This window comes from Melanotaenia boesemani, chromosome 19 (genome assembly GCF_017639745.1).
Source record: "Melanotaenia boesemani isolate fMelBoe1 chromosome 19, fMelBoe1.pri, whole genome shotgun sequence".
In the NCBI taxonomy this organism is placed as follows: domain Eukaryota; kingdom Metazoa; phylum Chordata; class Actinopteri; order Atheriniformes; family Melanotaeniidae; genus Melanotaenia; species Melanotaenia boesemani.
The window spans coordinates 16,176,291-16,193,452 of NC_055700.1; the positions used below are offsets into that span (position 1 = coordinate 16,176,291).

Consider the following 17,162-nt stretch of genomic DNA (forward strand, 5'->3'; position numbering starts at 1 on the left):
TAATTTCAGGTTTATGCATGAAGCCACAGAGGGCAGAAAATGTTGTCAAGACAAAAATGTTGATGTTTGAGAACCGTTAACTGATCAAAAAGTTTCCACAGTCCAAATGAACTTCTTTAAAGGCAAGTTTTCTTTGACAAAAATAGGAATAAGAAAATAATGCTGGGTCATATGTAAATAACAGGATGCAATCATTTGCAAGTATTTTACATTTAGGTCATCTTTGTGCAGTTTTTAAACATGTCAGCCGTAGAAAGCGGCTTGTTTATGGAAAATAAATGTTCATTTTTAGTTTGATAATAGATGGGACAAGAGCCACAAAAGAATGTAAAAGTAATATGAAGATTGGTATCAAGAGATCATGCTGAAGTATTTTTATTGAATTAAAATAGGGTTAGAAACTGCATGCATTTTTTTTAACTAATAATTAGGAGATTTTATTATCTCTAATGGGAAATGTTGTTAGATTAACAGAAACAATCTTTAGGATCTTTAGGAATTTGGGGGGCTGTGCTTTAAAATCTTGTTATTGAGATACAGAAATAACTGCAAGGCCTTAGAAAAAAAAATCTTATAACCATTGTCAGTTTATACAGCTCATAGTTGCATCCAAAAATGGAAGCATATACTCGACCAAAAGAAAAATAAAAGGGCAACATATGAACAAAATCCAGAGACACTATTGCCATCTCCCCACCTCGCTCCTGTGTGCATTTAAAACGAATTGTGGTGACTTAAGAGAAGTTAAAAATTGTCTAGTGTATGTTGTATCCTCTAAAAGAAAGAGAGGTTAACATCTTGTTAGTGTTCAGTTTAAAAGCCAGCATTCGTATAAAATGAGTAGCATTCACACAAATCACATCACCACCAATGCTGAGTGATTTTAACAGGTATATATGTTGTCCTTGTACTAATTTTCAAAGATCACATGCTTTATACAACATCAGCTTTATTTAAAATACCAATATAAAAGGCTCAGCATGCACGTTTGGCATGTTGTGCTTTATAAATCCTCTTAAAAGGCAGAGTAATTATTGATCTTGCTGCTATATAATTCCCATCACAGGTCGAATCTATTTAATGAATTATTTTTCCAGTACAAGATATTTTTCTGGAAAGAATTAAAGTCCTTATCATGACGTAATGTCTCAAAGTAGCAAGTGGACAGGTGTAAATAATGATAATTGATGACTGAATTCTGTTTGTATATACATAGTGGATACATGCATACTTTTACACATGGTTCACTGTTATAACTTATTTGGACATTTAAACATACTTAAACCTTTATTAACAGGATTAGTACCAGTTTTGGTTTTCTTGATGTTAAGTCAAAATGTTTGAGACCCAAACGTTTCCATACACTGAGAAGAACTTAAGAGTTCCACCACTGGATGGAGCTATTTATCAGTTAGTTTGTTTTTTATTTATCAGAGCCATCTCTTCATGCTAGTTAAACTTTAAACACAAAATAGTCCCTGCTGAAGTAGGAGGCATTTTGGTTTTCCAGCTGCTTTCAGTATTTGTGTGTTTTAATTTGTTTCAGAGAATATGCTCTGTCCTTCCTTTCACAGATTCCTCTGCTTCTCTAAACAAAGTTCCTGCTCAGCCGTTTTGCCTGAATAAGGAGTGCTCCTCACTCCATTAACCCTTCATTTCCCATCCAAGTCATTTGCCTGTTGCAGTCTGTGGGTAAAATACAACAAAGTCAAATGTGTGAGCAACAAAGAAAGGCGTTCAAGGGAATACTTCATGATTTTTTTGTCATGGCATCGTCCAAGGTTCAGAGACAAGAGGATCAGAAACACTGGTGAAGGTGACAGAGATAGATGGACCAAGACTTGACATGTTTGTCCTTCCTCCTCCTTTATCCTATTATGGGTGGTTGGTCTAAGCAATCTCCACTCTCTCTCCAAACATGCATCCTTATGACGTTCTGTGGTATGAGGTGTGATGTCAGGGCTGAGCTCTCACAGTTCTCTCACAAAGTTAAAGGAGAACAAGGACAGGAGACAGGAGCGCTGAATCCAAGAGACAGACACGAGACACACCGGTTTGCATCCTGATAACAGGTGAGTCATATCACATTTCTGAAGACACCCATCCTAGTCTGAATTTCCCATTTTTCATATATTGTCACTTTCCATCTTGTAACATCATGGACAAGAAATATTCTGAGGATCTCAGCGCATAATTCCACTTTGTTATCAGATTCTTTTAGCAGCAGTCTCCGTATATTACATTACTATATTTGTACGTGTTTTTACCCCACTAGACTGCAATCAGTCAGTTGCTGAGATACACAGGGGAGTACTTTGGTAGGAAAACCATTCCATTGCATGCCCACTTAGTTTGTATCTGTAAGGAGTCACAACTGTTTATATTTCAGTCACTCAGCAGACTGCAAGTAGAACAAATGTGAGCTAAATACAGTTTGGGACATTTAAAACAACAACCAAATCTTTCTGAATTACAAACTTTAAGTAAAGTTGTGACTTTTAAATGTCGAAATTATCTTGTGTGTTTTAGTTCTGATCTTGAAAAACATTCTCTGGAAATGTGCTTCTTTCAACATGTTAGATTTACTCATCAGACATGGAGTCAGGAACTGTTAGTGGACCAGCATCACTGACCAGTGAAGAACTAGCTTCCATTGAGGATGAAGAAGTTCTAAATAAGATGGTGAGCCTTTTAAACACGAACGTAATGTGAAATCAGCTCTCCTCATCACCTCATGTAAACACCGATTAAACTAATCTTTCACCACTATTTATTTTCTTATCTGGATTTCCTTCCACAAGAATAGGATTCTTCTCTCATGTCTCATTTTACTCTAACTCAAGTTATGAAGAGATTCCACTGTACGTCTTTCTTCTTTTTTTTTTTTTACATAGACAGAAATATTTTAGTTTGAACATGGCCTAAGTGAAACGTCTAAATTTCTCTTAACATTTTATCTTCTTTTTTTTTAACCTTTACTTTTTCTCTTTAGCTGGACAGTGCAACAGATTTTGAAGACAGACGGATGATTCGTGCTGCATTAAGAGACCTGCTCAAGAAAAAAAGAGGTAAAAATAATAGCTTTGTAATAGAGTTACAATACACCAGTCACTTAGCTTTGTCTTTAAATTCTCCGTGTTTATCGTCAGATAAACGGGAGCAGGAGCGAGGATCAAGGCAGCTTGACCTGAGACAGCAGGGACTAAGCAAAGTGGGAGCAGCTGGTGGAGCTGTTAACATTGGAAGGGCATCCATGAACCCGCAGCTATCAGCTAGCAGTAAGTCTGGTATATTCCTTGATACTGTTTGCTTTTTACAAAACAAAAAATGTAACTCTTCTTATGTTCTTAGAGGCAACCAGTCAGTCTTCATCATCACCCAGTCCACTCAGCAGGACAGCAGGCAGGTGAGTCACATTTTGTTAGTATGTTTGCGTTCATCTGCTATACAAATTTAGGGTAAAAACAACTAAGGCATGTGAATAATGTTTGCATTGTGAGCATGCTCTAACAGGATTGAATTGGCCTATAGCACGCCATATATAGCACAGTTTGTTTGTTAAAAAGAAATCAAACACACAACAAAAAAAAAAGGTCTGTACTGAAGAACCCACACTTCTATCCAGTCTGCATGTTTCTGTTTTTTCTTCTCAGCAATGCCAGACCTGCTGCAGCCTCAATCCAGAAATGTCCCACTGTGGCAGCACCCAATGCTAAAAATGTCAAACAGATGCTTCTGGACTGGTGCAGGGCCAAAACAGAGCCATATGAGGTAAACTCACTGTATCTTTGAATTATTGCCCATTTGAGCCATACATTGCTCAGTTCCTCATGCTTCATTTGCCACAATTTTTCTAAATTGATTCCTCTCTGACATGAAATAGGGAGTAGATATCCAGAACTTCTCCTCCAGTTGGAAAGATGGCATAGCTTTCTGTGCCTTGGTGCACCGATTCTTCCCTGATGCATTTGAATATTCCATCCTCAACCCCCAAAAGCCCAAGGACAACTTTCAGCTGGCTTTCAGCACTGCAGAGTGAGCTTTCCTTCTTTTGTGGATAAGAAGTACAAAGTGCCTTTTTTCTTTTGACTGCATGTTTTCTGTGTCAATGTCTGTTTCAAGTCGTTTTTTTTATGAACATCCTGTCTGCAGGAGGCTGGCAGGCTGCCCCCCTCTGCTGGACCCGGAGGACTTAGTTCGGATGCAAGAGCCTGACTGGAAGTGCGTGTACACATACATCCAGGAGTTCTACCGCTGCCTGGTGGAGAAAGGCCTTGTCAAAACCAAAAAGCGGACATAGACTCAGACATCAGTCAGACACATGACTTTCAGGAGTCACAGTGATTTCAGCCTTAATAATTTAATGCTCATTTGACAAAAACTGAGGTAGAAATATTTTTCAACTTAATATTTACATAATTATATTCTTTTATTGTATGTATCAAAATGAATATGCACAGTGATGAACGGCTAGTATTTGCATTAGTTTGTGTGTTACATTTGGGTGTATATGTTTTCAGTGGACAGCTGGAGCTTAGAATAAGTACATTCCCCTGAGATTACACATCTGTATTAATCCCTCAGTGAATCCGAGCCTGTCCTTTATGTTGCTGTTCAGGACCTGGGAGTATGTGTATTAAAGGTCCATTTAATAAATGATCCATTTCATTATAAATGCTTTTGATTTTTAACTACAGCCAATCAATAAAAATGTATTTGTCACCAACTATCCACAATTTACTTGAAGCCCTCACTAAACATTGATATGAATAGTTTGCATTTCTGTTATGGGACAGTTAAAGGGCTCATCTTAGTGGCAGGGTACAATAAAAGAAATGTATGTTAATTTTTTCCTTTTTTTTTTTTCTGTGCTTTTCTGAGTCACAGTTCTTTAGACAGAGTTGTTGACAAAATACTTTTCTGATGGCATCTGAGGTTTTTTTGTCCTTAGTTAATCTTAAAACTCATTGCAAAATGTGCATTACAATCATGGAGCATTTACTGACTTGTAAGTGTATGTAAATTACAGCACCTACTGTTTAATTAAAGAACTCAAATACAATTTTGAGAGGTACTTTATGGTTCTTCCTACATATTTATTTATTCAGATCATATACACTGTAAAAAAAAGTTCAATGAACCTGAAAATGTAAGGTAACCAGCTGCAAAGCTTTTTGGAGTGAACTCAATTAGGTTGTGTGAATTTAAACTAAACGTGTAAAACAACAACAGCTTAATAAACTTAGGATTGTTTCTTTGAGCTGAAACAAGCCATGTTGTTAAGTTGAAAATGCCTGCAATTGTCATATGGACAAGATTGTGGACCCAAAGAGCAGACATTATTATTGTATTATATTATTATTATTGCGGGAAGGAAAAGTCCGGTGAACTGGTAGGAACACAGAGCGGGCAGACAAACAATCTTTTGGCTCCTTGGGTTGATCTAGAATGCTGTGGATGCAGGCGTGGCTCAAGACAGGGAGGTAAGGTCAGTCAGTTTTAGGGATCCAGAATGTACTCCTAGGCTTCAGCAGGGTTTTCTGTAAGGACAATGTACACATAAGGCCTGGCAACACAAACAAGACAAAATTCCCAAAATATAGTAAACCAGATAACACATGCTGTAAGGACTGTGGTAGATATACTGCTGGTGTGATGAGTTGATGAATAGCAGCTGTGCCTTAGGAACATGAGCAGAGGAACAGACACACTCACACACACACAAAACACAACACATGGGGAAAGGAAAGGGAAGAAACAGAAGGGCAGACAATGGAGATCCTCATGACACTGATTGAAGTGAGTTTTAAGCTTGTCCACAAGCACAACTTTCATTTACCCACTTAGGGCACTAAATGTTTGTTAAGTTTACTCAAAAATGCTTAACAGCTGGTTGCCTCACTTTTTCAAGTTTTTTCAACTACTCATTCATTAGTCGGGAAGCCTGTATTCCATCCATCCATTTTCTATACTCGCTTATTCCAGTGCAAGGTAGTGGAGGAGCTGGAGCGGCTACTCGCAAGAGGCACAGGTACACCCTGTACAGGTCACCATTTCATTGCAGGTCCATCATAGGGAGACAAACAACCATTCACACTTACTCCTAAGGTGAATTTAGAGTGAAGAATTAAAATTTTTGGACTGGAGTACCAAGAGAGAACCCACTCACACAAGGGAAGAACATGCAAACTTCACACAGAAAGGCCCAGCTTTAATCCTCCTACCCAACCAAAGCTCAAACCAGGAACCTTCTTGTTGTGAGGCAACAGCATTTTACATGCTGAAGTTACAAGAAGAATGTCCAATATATGCCCATATGTCAATATCCATTAAAGAGAATATACATATTTACTAAAACCATGCACACTAATAGACACACAAACATTAAAACATACACTTATGGAGCATGTGTGTCAGAAATTCTATTTGATACTAGCTACTAATGTGTATTTATAGTATTAAAATGATAAATTTGTAGTTTGGGTTATTACAGTGTACTTTCTACTTAGCATTTGCCATATTTATTCTCTACTTTTAAAAATAATAATAATAATAACTACTTAGCAGTTGTATAGGGCCAGCTCATAACATCCTATGTGGTGTGCACATTTAATCACAGGACTCTCAATTGACTGACTAAGATGAGCAGACTGAGACACAGTTTCTTTCCCAGGGCAGTGGAATCTGTCTCACCACCATCCCTTCAACACACATGCACTAAAACAGACTCACTTACCTCCTGAATATTCTCTGACTGTCTGAGATGCAACTTACACCATTTATTTTATTGCACTTTTTCTCAAGGAGAGTTTTGCAGCTAGTCAACTGCATAGAGTAAACTAAAAGCCAAGGGATTTGTCAATCAAAACCTTTTGTTTCTTTATACCAGAAATCCTCTCCTAAAACCTAATATTTGTGCCACTAAGAAGTTCAAACTTGCTCTATACTCCAGGATCTACAGCATTATCATGCTGCATAAGCATTGAAGCTTTATTATATAATAATGTGATAATGTATCAGAAGCACCAAACCAGTACATAAACATATTCTATATAGATTTCCTATTCTTTTCCCATGCATGACCTCTACATTAGTCCAATTTATGAGTACCTTTACTTGTAAAAGATGTAAATACTTTATGCAGCCCTGGAGATGGTGCTCTTCTGATGTCAGCATTTATCACTTTTTCCCTCCTGGTACAATAGTTATTATGATTAAACAAATGTACACTTAGGCTAACAAGCACAATCAGAATAATGAACTTAACTTTAAGAAATAAACACAATTTAAAAAAAATTATGTTTAAGGTTTTTTTTTTAAATTGTTTTTAGGTGACAAATCAAGGTTTTGCATATATTCCTTATAATCAAACGGACCTCTATCTATCTATCTATCTATCTATCTATCTATCTATCTATCTATCTATCTATCTATCTATCTATCTATCGCATATACACACACATACATACATACATACATACACACACACACACACACACACACACACACACACACACATATATATATATATATATATATATATATATATATATAAAGTTTTCATAGAATAGCAAAGCAATTATAGGCTATTGACATGCTGATCAATTCTCCCTATCAGTGACGCACTAATACCAGATTAATGCGTCACCACAGGACAGATGTATTGTTATTTCAGTCTGCCTGTAGTTTGGCAGCTGAATTTTAATGTCTCTTACTTGCTCTGCCCGCCTCCCAACTGTTCACGTTGTAACCCGGTGAGGGAGGAGACAGAGAGCTGCTGGGTCGGTGTGCAGGCTGGATGCTGGCCGAAAAGTGTACAGCTGCCCCGTTCCACTGCGCCCCGCGCAGACAGCGGTAATGAGTGAGATGAGGAATCATCAGCAGTTCAACTGTCACACAAATATAAACGTGCAGGAGTCCGGACGCACGATGCGTGACCGCTTTCTGTCCTGACACCCCGGTCGGCGGCGGCGCGGTGACGAGACGTCCGCTGTCCACGGTCCACTGTCGACGAGTCGCATCTGTCCTGCTGCAGACTGTCTCTGGTCCAAAAATCGATCTCGCCATGGAATGACAGTCTGGTCGCTTTGATTGGCGTGTAAGACAGAAAACTAATGCTATTCTTCGCCGTAATTTTGTGAGAACACCCTTGCGGTTCACCTTGGACATTAAAAAAAAAAAAAACGCATCAAAGGTAAGATATCTTTATTTGTGAGACACAGCAGACACCGCCACTGTTCATTAAACCTATTTGTGCATTTTATGTGCCGTCACAGCTTTTATCTTTATATGCAGAGCTGTCCATCAGACTTGCAGGCTCATAGGCTGAAATATGAAAAAATGCTGTTGTAAACTCTGAAGTTTTACTTTAAAGTAGATTCAGCCTCTCTGATCACCATTTTTGACTGCTCTGTTCTGTAGGTTACTATGTGGTCACTTGAATTTGTTAGAGAGACCTACATTTGCATATTGTGAATTATTAAAGGAGAGGTGTATGATTTCTGTGCAGGAGGGCACATAAGCAAAATGGAGGGAGTTCTCCTGTCCTCCTTTGATGTCAGGCATCCTCTTCCTTGTGACCTACAGTATCTGTTGACATATCTGATGTGCTCTATTATCAGCAGCTCAGCTGTGCTTCACTGCATGCATCCCTTTTGACAGACTGTGCTTCTCAAATAAAGCACCTATATGTACAGCATGACATTATCCAAATTATCTTTGTTTGTCTGTACTGGAAAAAGAGGGGTTGATTAATGGTGCTATAGGCAACTTGTAATCCAGGACACAGGCCTAAAGTTAGTCCAGTCCATTTGCCTGCTGATACCATCAGTGATGCCTTGGACATATGATGTGGACAGGTACTTAATGTAATGTGATGCATTCGCTCATCTTGCACCCAGTGCAGGTACATCTTTTGTGTTTTAAGAAGCACTGTCAGAAAATAGTGATTGATGTTATGTTTTCTGTTATCTGCAAGCTGCATTATTTTGTTTACTCTTAAGAAAGATGATGTGTTATATGTATATATATATAAACTATTGCAGCCTGATGGATCACCTGCCACAGAAAGAAATCAGCCCAGACTGTTGTGGTACTAACATGCAGCCTGGATCCTGTGCATTAATTGAAGCCAGTCCAGCTTTACCGCCTCAGCTTGCAGTCAAGGAACCACTTCTTATCAGCCCATCAGATGACCTAAAGAAACAGTGTGGATTGAGTCCCGTGCAGGTGCCTACAAAAGTGACAGATCAAAAGCAGTCAGGGCATGCAAAGACTTCATCCATTCCTCTCGCAAGCATAAGCCGGCCCAGACCAACTGCTCTTGGAATGAAAGCTGCCCCAAAGACCGGAATTCCAGTGGAGTCCTCCAAGGAATTAGATTTAATCCCTGTTTGCATTCCAGGACCCACAAGTGCAAATGCCCAGCAACGTTCCCAGTCAGACTCCTCATTCCCTGTCCACAGTCCCCAGAGCCCCCACAGCCCTCAGGCTTACCTGATCCCCTCTCCCAGCCTGCCTCTGCCCAAACCCAATCCTAACCTGCCCACCAGTGTCAGCTCCAAAGCTAGCCTCAGTCCTCAGTCACAGAGGACCCTTTCACCTGGAAGCTCAACACAGAGCCAGGCTCAGTCTGAGAGGCCTGGAGAGGAGAACAAAGACTTCAGGTGAGAAAAATAAGAACTCTTTTCATTAAACATTTTTGTATAATCTAGGCTGTGTCATTTCCAGGGGAATTTAACCTTTATGAATGTTGAAGCAGAGGCTGTCCTGCAGTCAGTGGCCATAAGGAAGCTGATGTATGTCTGACCATGTCATATGAATCAGAGCAGCAAATTTCTCTAAGAGCTTTATGAACCTGACAGAGTGACACAGTCACATTTTGCTGGCAGATTTCCCAGAAGGCACTTCTGTTGCATTCCTGTCTTGTAAACAAAAGTCACTTGTACAAACTCTTGTTAAGTTTGTGAAGTGTATTCATATAAACAATAAAATGTTAAATGGTGGTTAGCTCACCAGCTGATCAGTCCATGGAGAGGAAATTTGTCTGGCACCTAAATTGATCATCTGATAAGCATTTAAATAAAGTAAAATAAATCAAAAATGAAAAAGAAAAAGAAATTTGATTAAATTAAAAATACTTAATTAATCCCAGGGGGCGTCAGAAAAAAACTGCTTAACATAAGTTTTGAAGTGGAGAAGGTTTTTGAAGAGCTGCTTACGTATCAAGATGAGCTGCCTTTTTTATTATCTTTTTTGAAAATAACAGAAATCTCTTTCTCTTTGCAATACTCATGGTTCTTGTCCACAGTTTCGTAGTGTTTTATTGACAAAACAATTAAGTGATCAATTGATAAAAATCTCTGTAATTGTAATGGGACTAATGGTTGAGTGTGAGCTTAAAAAGCTGTTTTTATAACAACATAGTACGGCTGAAAGTTTAAGTTCAAATAATAGTTAGCTTCATTCCTTTCTTTTTTTAAATTTACTTGCACACTCACACACACCACACACACACACACGCACGCATGCACACAAAGACATAATACTTAGTCATCAGTGAGGTACACTTAAGTGCTTAATTGTGCTTATCTTTTTTTCCATATACAGAAACCCTGATGGGAGCTTTTCCCCTGAGGATTACAGCATGGATTATGTCCTCTTTTAACCTACTCTATAGAACCTAAATCTAATGCAGCCTTCCCTCTGTTCCTATCCTTTTGTAAGGGTGTACATTGTCACATGGAACGTGGGATCAGCTGTCCCACCAGATGACATCACATCTCTGTTTGGACCAAATGTTTCAGATGGGAACATTGACATGTTCATCATCGGGTAAGCAAGTATTTCTGCCCGGCTCAGCAGTGCCAGAAAGACAGCCGTAAGTGCCCACTCAGTCATCTGTGATTCCCCAACCCCCATCATTACTGTCATTTTTATTAAAGTTCATTTTTCATGTGTTAGTGACTTCTCTCTGCTTTCTGTCACTATCCAGACTCCAGGAGGTCAACTCTATGATAAACAAGAGGCTGAAGGATGTCCTTTTTTCAGACCAGTGGAGTGAGCTTTGCATGGACACACTCAGTCCCTTTGGATATGTTTTGGTTAGTACATTTATCCTCCTTCATACCACTTTTTGCCACTTTAAACTGTAGTTAATGTGTTACATCTCCACCTTTCTTGTCTTTTTAGGTAGCATCCCAGCGAATGCAGGGTGTGCTGCTGCTGGTTTTCTCTAAATTCTTCCATCTTCCATTTCTCAGAGGTGTGCAGACACAGAGTACACGCACAGGACTCGGGGGATATTGGGTACGTGTTACGCATTAAAAAGTGCAACTCTGAAACCAGCTGAGAACTATGATGTTGCAAAATTTGTAATTGGTTAGTGACAGTGAAGTTTGGTGGGACGAGGTGTACAGAGGTAGTGTGTAGTCTCCCTCCTGCTGGGAGGTGCACGCACGGGTAGGTGCATATGTCAGAATGTGACCTTCCCGTGCATGTTGATGTCAGCATCAACCCCCTGGCTCCTGGTGGTGCAGTCTCCTTCTCTTTGAGGTCAGTGCAGCAGCAGGCTGTCTGGCTTTCAGGTTCTGAAACTCAGTGTCCGAAAAAAAAAACACCTTGTCCCTGAGCACAGATGTGGTTTACCTCATTATAACAACTCCCTTCAGAAGGGATTCATTTGTCACTTTATTGCTTGCCCTTTCTTTTCTTCCTAAGGGGAATAAAGGTGGTGTTAGCGCGAGGATGACAGTGTTTGGCCACCCAGTGTGCTTTCTCAACTGTCACTTGCCAGCTCATATGAGAAACCTGGAGCAGCGGATGGAGGACTTTGAAAGCATCCTCCAGCAGCAGCAGTTTGAAGGGGGGACTGCTACTGGTGTACTAGACCATGAGTGGGTGATTTTACTTTTCAAACAAGCCTAATTAAATTAGATTTGCAGACATACTGAGCTGTGCTCACCTTCTTTTAGCCAGACATAATGAGGAATTCTTTTATGAAGCTTTCATGTTTTTGTTTGTTTAATTTACAAAAGTACAGATAAATAACACTATTACCCACACATTTTTTATTTCTTGCATTTCTTTCTCTAGTAAATTAATGGCCTATTTATTGTGTCTGCAGTGTTGTGTTTTGGTTTGGGGATTTAAATTTCCGAATTGAGGATTATGACATCCACGTGGTAAAATGCGCCATTGACAGCAATAAGCTGCCTCTTCTGTGGGAGCGGGATCAGGTGAGGCACCTTCAGCATTATCAAAATAAAACACATTGATTTTTCTGGAAAGTCTTTCACGCTGCCTTTTTGTCTGTTGATCAGCACCCACACAACCAGCAGAGGGAGCTGTAAGACAAAGTAGACAAACCTCAACTCCTGTTTGGTCATCAGCCAGACATGTTCTGTTTTTTCCACATTGTTTGTCTAATTAACAGCTCAACATGGCTAAAAACACAGAGTCCATCCTGGAGGGCTTCATGGAGGGACAGCTCAACTTCCCACCTACTTATAAGTTTGATGTGGGCACTCACACATATGACACCAGGTTTGTTCAGTCACCTCCATCACAAACTCATTCTTAAAAAACAAAACAGCTCTCACAATTAGGTGGTTACTTAATTGTTAATTGTTTGTTTTGTTTTCTATTAGTGCAAAGAAGAGGAAACCTGCCTGGACAGACCGCATCCTCTGGCGCCTTCGTCGCACTGGTTCCCCAGTTCCTACCCACAATGCAGCACTGCAGCGGGGTCTGACCTCATGGTTAGGTGGAGCAACTAAAGTGACACAGCATGTGTACAGAAGTCACATGGGCTTCACCATCAGTGACCACAAACCGGTTTCTGCACTGTTTTCACTGGATGTGAGAAGAGATCACTTCATATCTTCACATTTATTTTATCCTCAGTATTTTATTCAACTTTTACTCATGCTCTGTCTTCTAGTTCCCCTTCAGGGTGGAAATGCCTCTCGTGGAGCTGCATGTGAACAAGGAGTGGTGCAAAGTCTCAGATGCGACAGTGAGATTTACTGTTGCATCAACATATCAACGCAGCTCATGGGACTGGGTTGCCATTTACAAGGTAGTTGTTTAAATAACTCTAAAAATAAATGCTTGAGGCTTTGTTCCACCAGATGTGAAGACACTCAGATTTTTTTCTGAGCAGGTGGGATTCAGGCATCACAAAGATTACCAGGCATATGTATGGGCAAAAGGAGAACATGCAACACAGGTGTGTCCAATACTCACATGCACACAAATATTTTGAGGCACAGCTGATTTTACAGTTTATATCTTTTCCTCTCACCAGGTGACATTCTCAGAGGAGGATTTACCGAGAGACGATTGTAAATACATCCTAGGTTACTACAGTAATAATATAAACAGCATTGTTGGATTATCATCACCAATTCAGGTAACACAGTTAAAAGAACAAAATGTGGCAGTTTTTTTCTTTTTTATGTATTCAGTGATGGATATTAAAACACTGCATATACAAAAATATATAACATTTTTAAGAATAGATTATATGCAAAAGCCCATTCAATGGACCCCAGCTCATTAAAGCACTGGGCTCTGACATCAGATAGTCAGAGTTCTATTCAGTTCTAATAAAAGAGCAACAAAAGTAAAAAAAAAAAAATCTATTTAGTTTAAGGAAAATGATCTATTTCCAGCAGCTAAAATGTGATTTTTTTTCTCAATCTGTTTGACTTCTATGCTGAATAACACATTTGTGGTTTTTGAAAGAAAATGCAGAGTAGTTGATACCAAAAATGGTTCTAAATTATAATTACTGGTCATTTTTAAAAATGAGATTAAATGACAAACCTCTCACAACTAATTCAGTTTATTGGCAGTGGGTCAGCGACACGTGAGTTTTAAAAAGAGCATCCCATATAGACTGAGTCTTTACGAGTAATGTTTTCCAGTTTCAAATTGGAAGCAATTCCTTGATTCCTACGTCTATGTTACATGACATCATTCAAAGACAGGAAAAAAGTATTCAAGAGAATAGGCCTGGAACCAGTACTGAATGGCTGAATCACTAAATGGCCAAAAGAACATGTTTGGTAATCAATAATCAGTTTGTGCTTCTACCAAAAATCAAACTTAAACAATTAAGCTCCAAGGAAAAGTTAACACATGAACAAGATTCAGAGGAGCTACAGTCTCCTTTGACATTTAAGATGGACTGAGACACAGTGAAAACAGTACTATAGGCCATCAATTCAATTTTCTATGAAAATCATGGAGTGTTCTGTGGGCTACAGAAGGGACAAAGCAGTCACCAACAATATAACTTCCTAGTTTAAATGTGATAAGATGGCTTTGCTCTATTTTCAGATAATACATAATGATTTGCAAGTAAAATTTAATTTAGTTTTTGTTTACACCTGACAGCATGCCACAAATGTTTGAAATGTGGCTATAGTACAACAACCAATATAACTGGCACACAACCTTCTTTAAAATGGTAAATGGTCCGTATTTATATAGCGCTTTACTGTACCTGGGATGATACCCAAAGCGCTTTACATCATACGTGACATTCACCCATTCACACACACATTCACACACTGATGGCGGAAGCTGCCATGCAAGGCGCTCAACCACGACCCATCAGGAGCAATTAGGGGTTCGGTGTCTTGCCCAAGGACACCTCGACATGAACTCAACTTGGCCAAGGATCGAACCGGCAACCCTTGGGTTACAAGACGACCGCTCTACCTTGCTGAGCCACGCCGCCCACATATAATATAATATAATTATTTTTATTTAAGCACTCTCTGCCAATTGTTTCTAAAACATATGCATTTTAATTGTTTTGGAGAAATTCTGTGATGTTGTATTTTTACTTTCAACTGTAATCTTCTTTTTAATCATCCATTCAATCCCATTAGATCAAGGTACCAGCTCACAGCCCTACTGTGTGCCGCTCTGACAGCTCTGATGTCAGCTCAGAAGATGACAGCACTCTGGTTCTGCTGGCTCCCAGCTCCCGCAGCCCGAGCCCTAAAATAGGCAAACGCCACCATCGTCACCGTCGCAGTCGCAGCCCCGCTGTTCCAGCTCTTTCCACCAACCCCATCCCCTCCCTGCAGGGCCTTAGCCTCTGTCCTCGCTCCAAAGAGAGCCCCGCACAAAGCCGCTCACCCTGCTCAGCTTCTAAGAAGGAGCGACTTGTCTCCCCTGACACTATGCCATCTCCCATCAGCCCCCTCAGTCCTCGCAGCCCGGTGTCTCCAGGTAGTGGAGTAACAGCTCCGGAGGCCCTGATTGTAGCAATTTTAGGTGAACACAGTCCAGCTCAGGTTAGCCCTACAGGGGTCAAACACATAGGGAAGCCAGAGGAAACAAACACAGTGAAGAATGTAAAGAGTTAAAATGAGGTACTGCGCAATTGGAACAATGGCAATATCCATGCATTCAGGATATGATCTGACCCACATTGTTACTGTGCTCATAGAAGCAACATGTGTAATGACTCTTATGTAGTTTGCAAACATTCCACATTGTAGCCCTATCTACATCATCTCATGCACTACTGTACTGTTTGTGTATCTCAGAGTCAAGAATGTGGCCAGACTCTTGAAGTGCTTTTATAGACAGACTCAGAAACTCTATCATAAGTAAACAAACACATTCAATGTGAAACCAAAGTCTGAGTAAACCAGTGGTGGATACAATCTCTCATTATTGACAGCAATATGGATCCATGTAAACACTCTTGTTTCAAAATAAGGACTCTTGATGATAAGTATTGATGGTATTATAGTTCACAACTGAGAGAGGACATGTTTGTGTGTGTGTGTGTGTGTTGGGGGGGGGGGGGGGGGGGGGGGGTTTGTTTAAGCCTGTATGTTAAAACATAAATCAAATGTGTGAAATATACATTTTGAACCTGATGTTTCTAACTATAAGACTTGGTCTGTATTCAAAAGATTCATTTTAAGTATCCAAGACCGGAGACTAAACATTAGATTAACTCAGTGTTAAAAATTATACATGACCCTGTGAATTTGAACAGTAATCCGAAAACAATGTTCTTATTCTTCTTAGCTGCTTTGTGAATACAGCCCCAGTGAGTGGATTCTAACATTGCTGTTGTGCCTCAAGGACACTGTTGTTTTTGTGGGAGTGCAAATAAAATGAAAACATATAACTGAATCAACTAATGTTGTTTATTGAATAATTTATGTAAAAGAAATACTTAATTTGTGCGTTTTCACAGATGTGTTTACCAAGGTAATATCACACTTCAGACTTTTAATAGATAAAAGAAAAACCACTACCTGCAGCAATGCTTAAACTCCAATACCTTGACTCTGACCCCAGCCTCTTGATGTAAAGTGGCCAAAGAAAAAATTAAAAATTATGTAATTAATAATTCTCCTGACAACTAATATCTTTTCAGGTAATTCAGTTCAATTCAACAGTAGCCAATTACATCAAAGTGCGCTTATAATGACTTAGATATCACATTTTTTATTGTATAAATAAAAAAAAATAGTATGGTGTTGCTGATATGTTTATTGGCCATTTCTTTAAATTTGCATATGAATGTTTAAAATCTGTGTAGCATACATGTTATACAGGAAAGAAAACTATTTTCAGGGAGGAAAAACATCCTATCATTAAACATTCAGCATTAAATCAGTTACATGTTAACAGTTCTTCTCATAAACAAGACATGAACACTCATGTCAGTCTCTTGGAGCCTGCACATTTTAGATACAGAAGATCTGATCAGGGAATGGATACATGTGCCAGCTTTTGGTTTGTCCTGGTTTTTGTCATTAAGATAATTACTCTTTGGATTACAAGCAGATCTTAGCCAAAGACAGATACCAAGTGGATGAAGCAAAACAAGCCCAGGGGAATTATCTCCAAGAAACTGATTCAACCTGAAGCCAGCAACATGGATTTTATGGCCCTTTAAGAGTTCAAGCACAAGTCATTGGGGTCATCATATGACAGAATGCACTATGTATATACATATTCTTCCTTGTATGTTTAAAGTCCTAAAAATATATAAATATATCTCAAAATGAATTAATTGACATCCTTAAAATAAATAAAATAATTTGACCTCTTCAGGATTGAAAAAATATGGGAAGTAGTTGGAACCTTTTTAACTTTGGGGAATCTATTATTAGAGCTAT

The 17,162-nt window shown here is 39.2% G+C and overlaps 2 protein-coding genes across 4 annotated transcripts; both read left to right on the forward strand.

Annotated features, from left to right (window-relative positions):
• Positions 1–539: 539 nt before the first annotated feature.
• Positions 540–5,051, forward strand: smtna (smoothelin a). 3 transcript variants are annotated; one of them, XM_041970163.1, is made up of 9 exons: positions 540–2,072; positions 2,276–2,318; positions 2,581–2,682; positions 2,993–3,068; positions 3,150–3,278; positions 3,352–3,406; positions 3,654–3,771; positions 3,884–4,035; positions 4,153–5,051. In XM_041970163.1, exons 3-9 carry the CDS (start codon positions 2,596–2,598, stop codon positions 4,298–4,300), a joined length of 765 nt encoding a protein of 254 aa, XP_041826097.1. In that variant the 5' UTR covers positions 540–2,072; positions 2,276–2,318; positions 2,581–2,595; the 3' UTR covers positions 4,301–5,051. The 3 variants fall into 3 exon arrangements, with proteins under 3 accessions (XP_041826097.1, XP_041826095.1, XP_041826096.1); XM_041970161.1 differs by lacking the exon at positions 2,276–2,318 and having other exon boundaries at positions 540–1,692; positions 1,782–2,072; XM_041970162.1 differs by lacking the exon at positions 2,276–2,318 and having other exon boundaries at positions 540–1,688; positions 1,782–2,072.
• Positions 5,052–8,319: 3,268 nt separating this feature from the next.
• LOC121630094 (inositol polyphosphate 5-phosphatase K) lies at positions 8,320–16,431 on the forward strand. The gene is made up of 13 exons (XM_041970158.1): positions 8,320–8,905; positions 9,045–9,665; positions 10,726–10,833; positions 10,994–11,102; positions 11,191–11,307; positions 11,719–11,894; positions 12,125–12,236; positions 12,434–12,543; positions 12,648–12,858; positions 12,941–13,078; positions 13,163–13,228; positions 13,307–13,411; positions 14,901–16,431. The coding sequence occupies exons 2-13, from the start codon at positions 9,049–9,051 to the stop codon at positions 15,381–15,383; spliced, it is 2,352 nt and encodes a 783-aa protein (XP_041826092.1). The 5' UTR covers positions 8,320–8,905; positions 9,045–9,048; the 3' UTR covers positions 15,384–16,431.
• Positions 16,432–17,162: the final 731 nt, after the last annotated feature.

Excerpts from the sequence above, each read along its gene's own strand:
- smtna (XM_041970163.1), top strand. The coding sequence starts at position 2,596 with ATGGAGTCAGGAACTGTTAGTGGACCAGCATCACTGACCAGTGAAGAA. Across the intron at positions 3,069-3,149 it reads CCTGCTCAAGAAAAAAAGAG|ATAAACGGGAGCAGGAGCGA; the intron begins GTAAAAATAATA and ends GTTTATCGTCAG. Across the intron at positions 4,036-4,152 it reads CTGGCTTTCAGCACTGCAGA|GAGGCTGGCAGGCTGCCCCC; the intron begins GTGAGCTTTCCT and ends TCCTGTCTGCAG.
- LOC121630094 (XM_041970158.1), top strand. The coding sequence starts at position 9,049 with ATGGATCACCTGCCACAGAAAGAAATCAGCCCAGACTGTTGTGGTACT. Across the intron at positions 13,079-13,162 it reads ACTGGGTTGCCATTTACAAG|GTGGGATTCAGGCATCACAA; the intron begins GTAGTTGTTTAA and ends TTTTCTGAGCAG. Across the intron at positions 13,412-14,900 it reads GATTATCATCACCAATTCAG|ATCAAGGTACCAGCTCACAG; the intron begins GTAACACAGTTA and ends CAATCCCATTAG.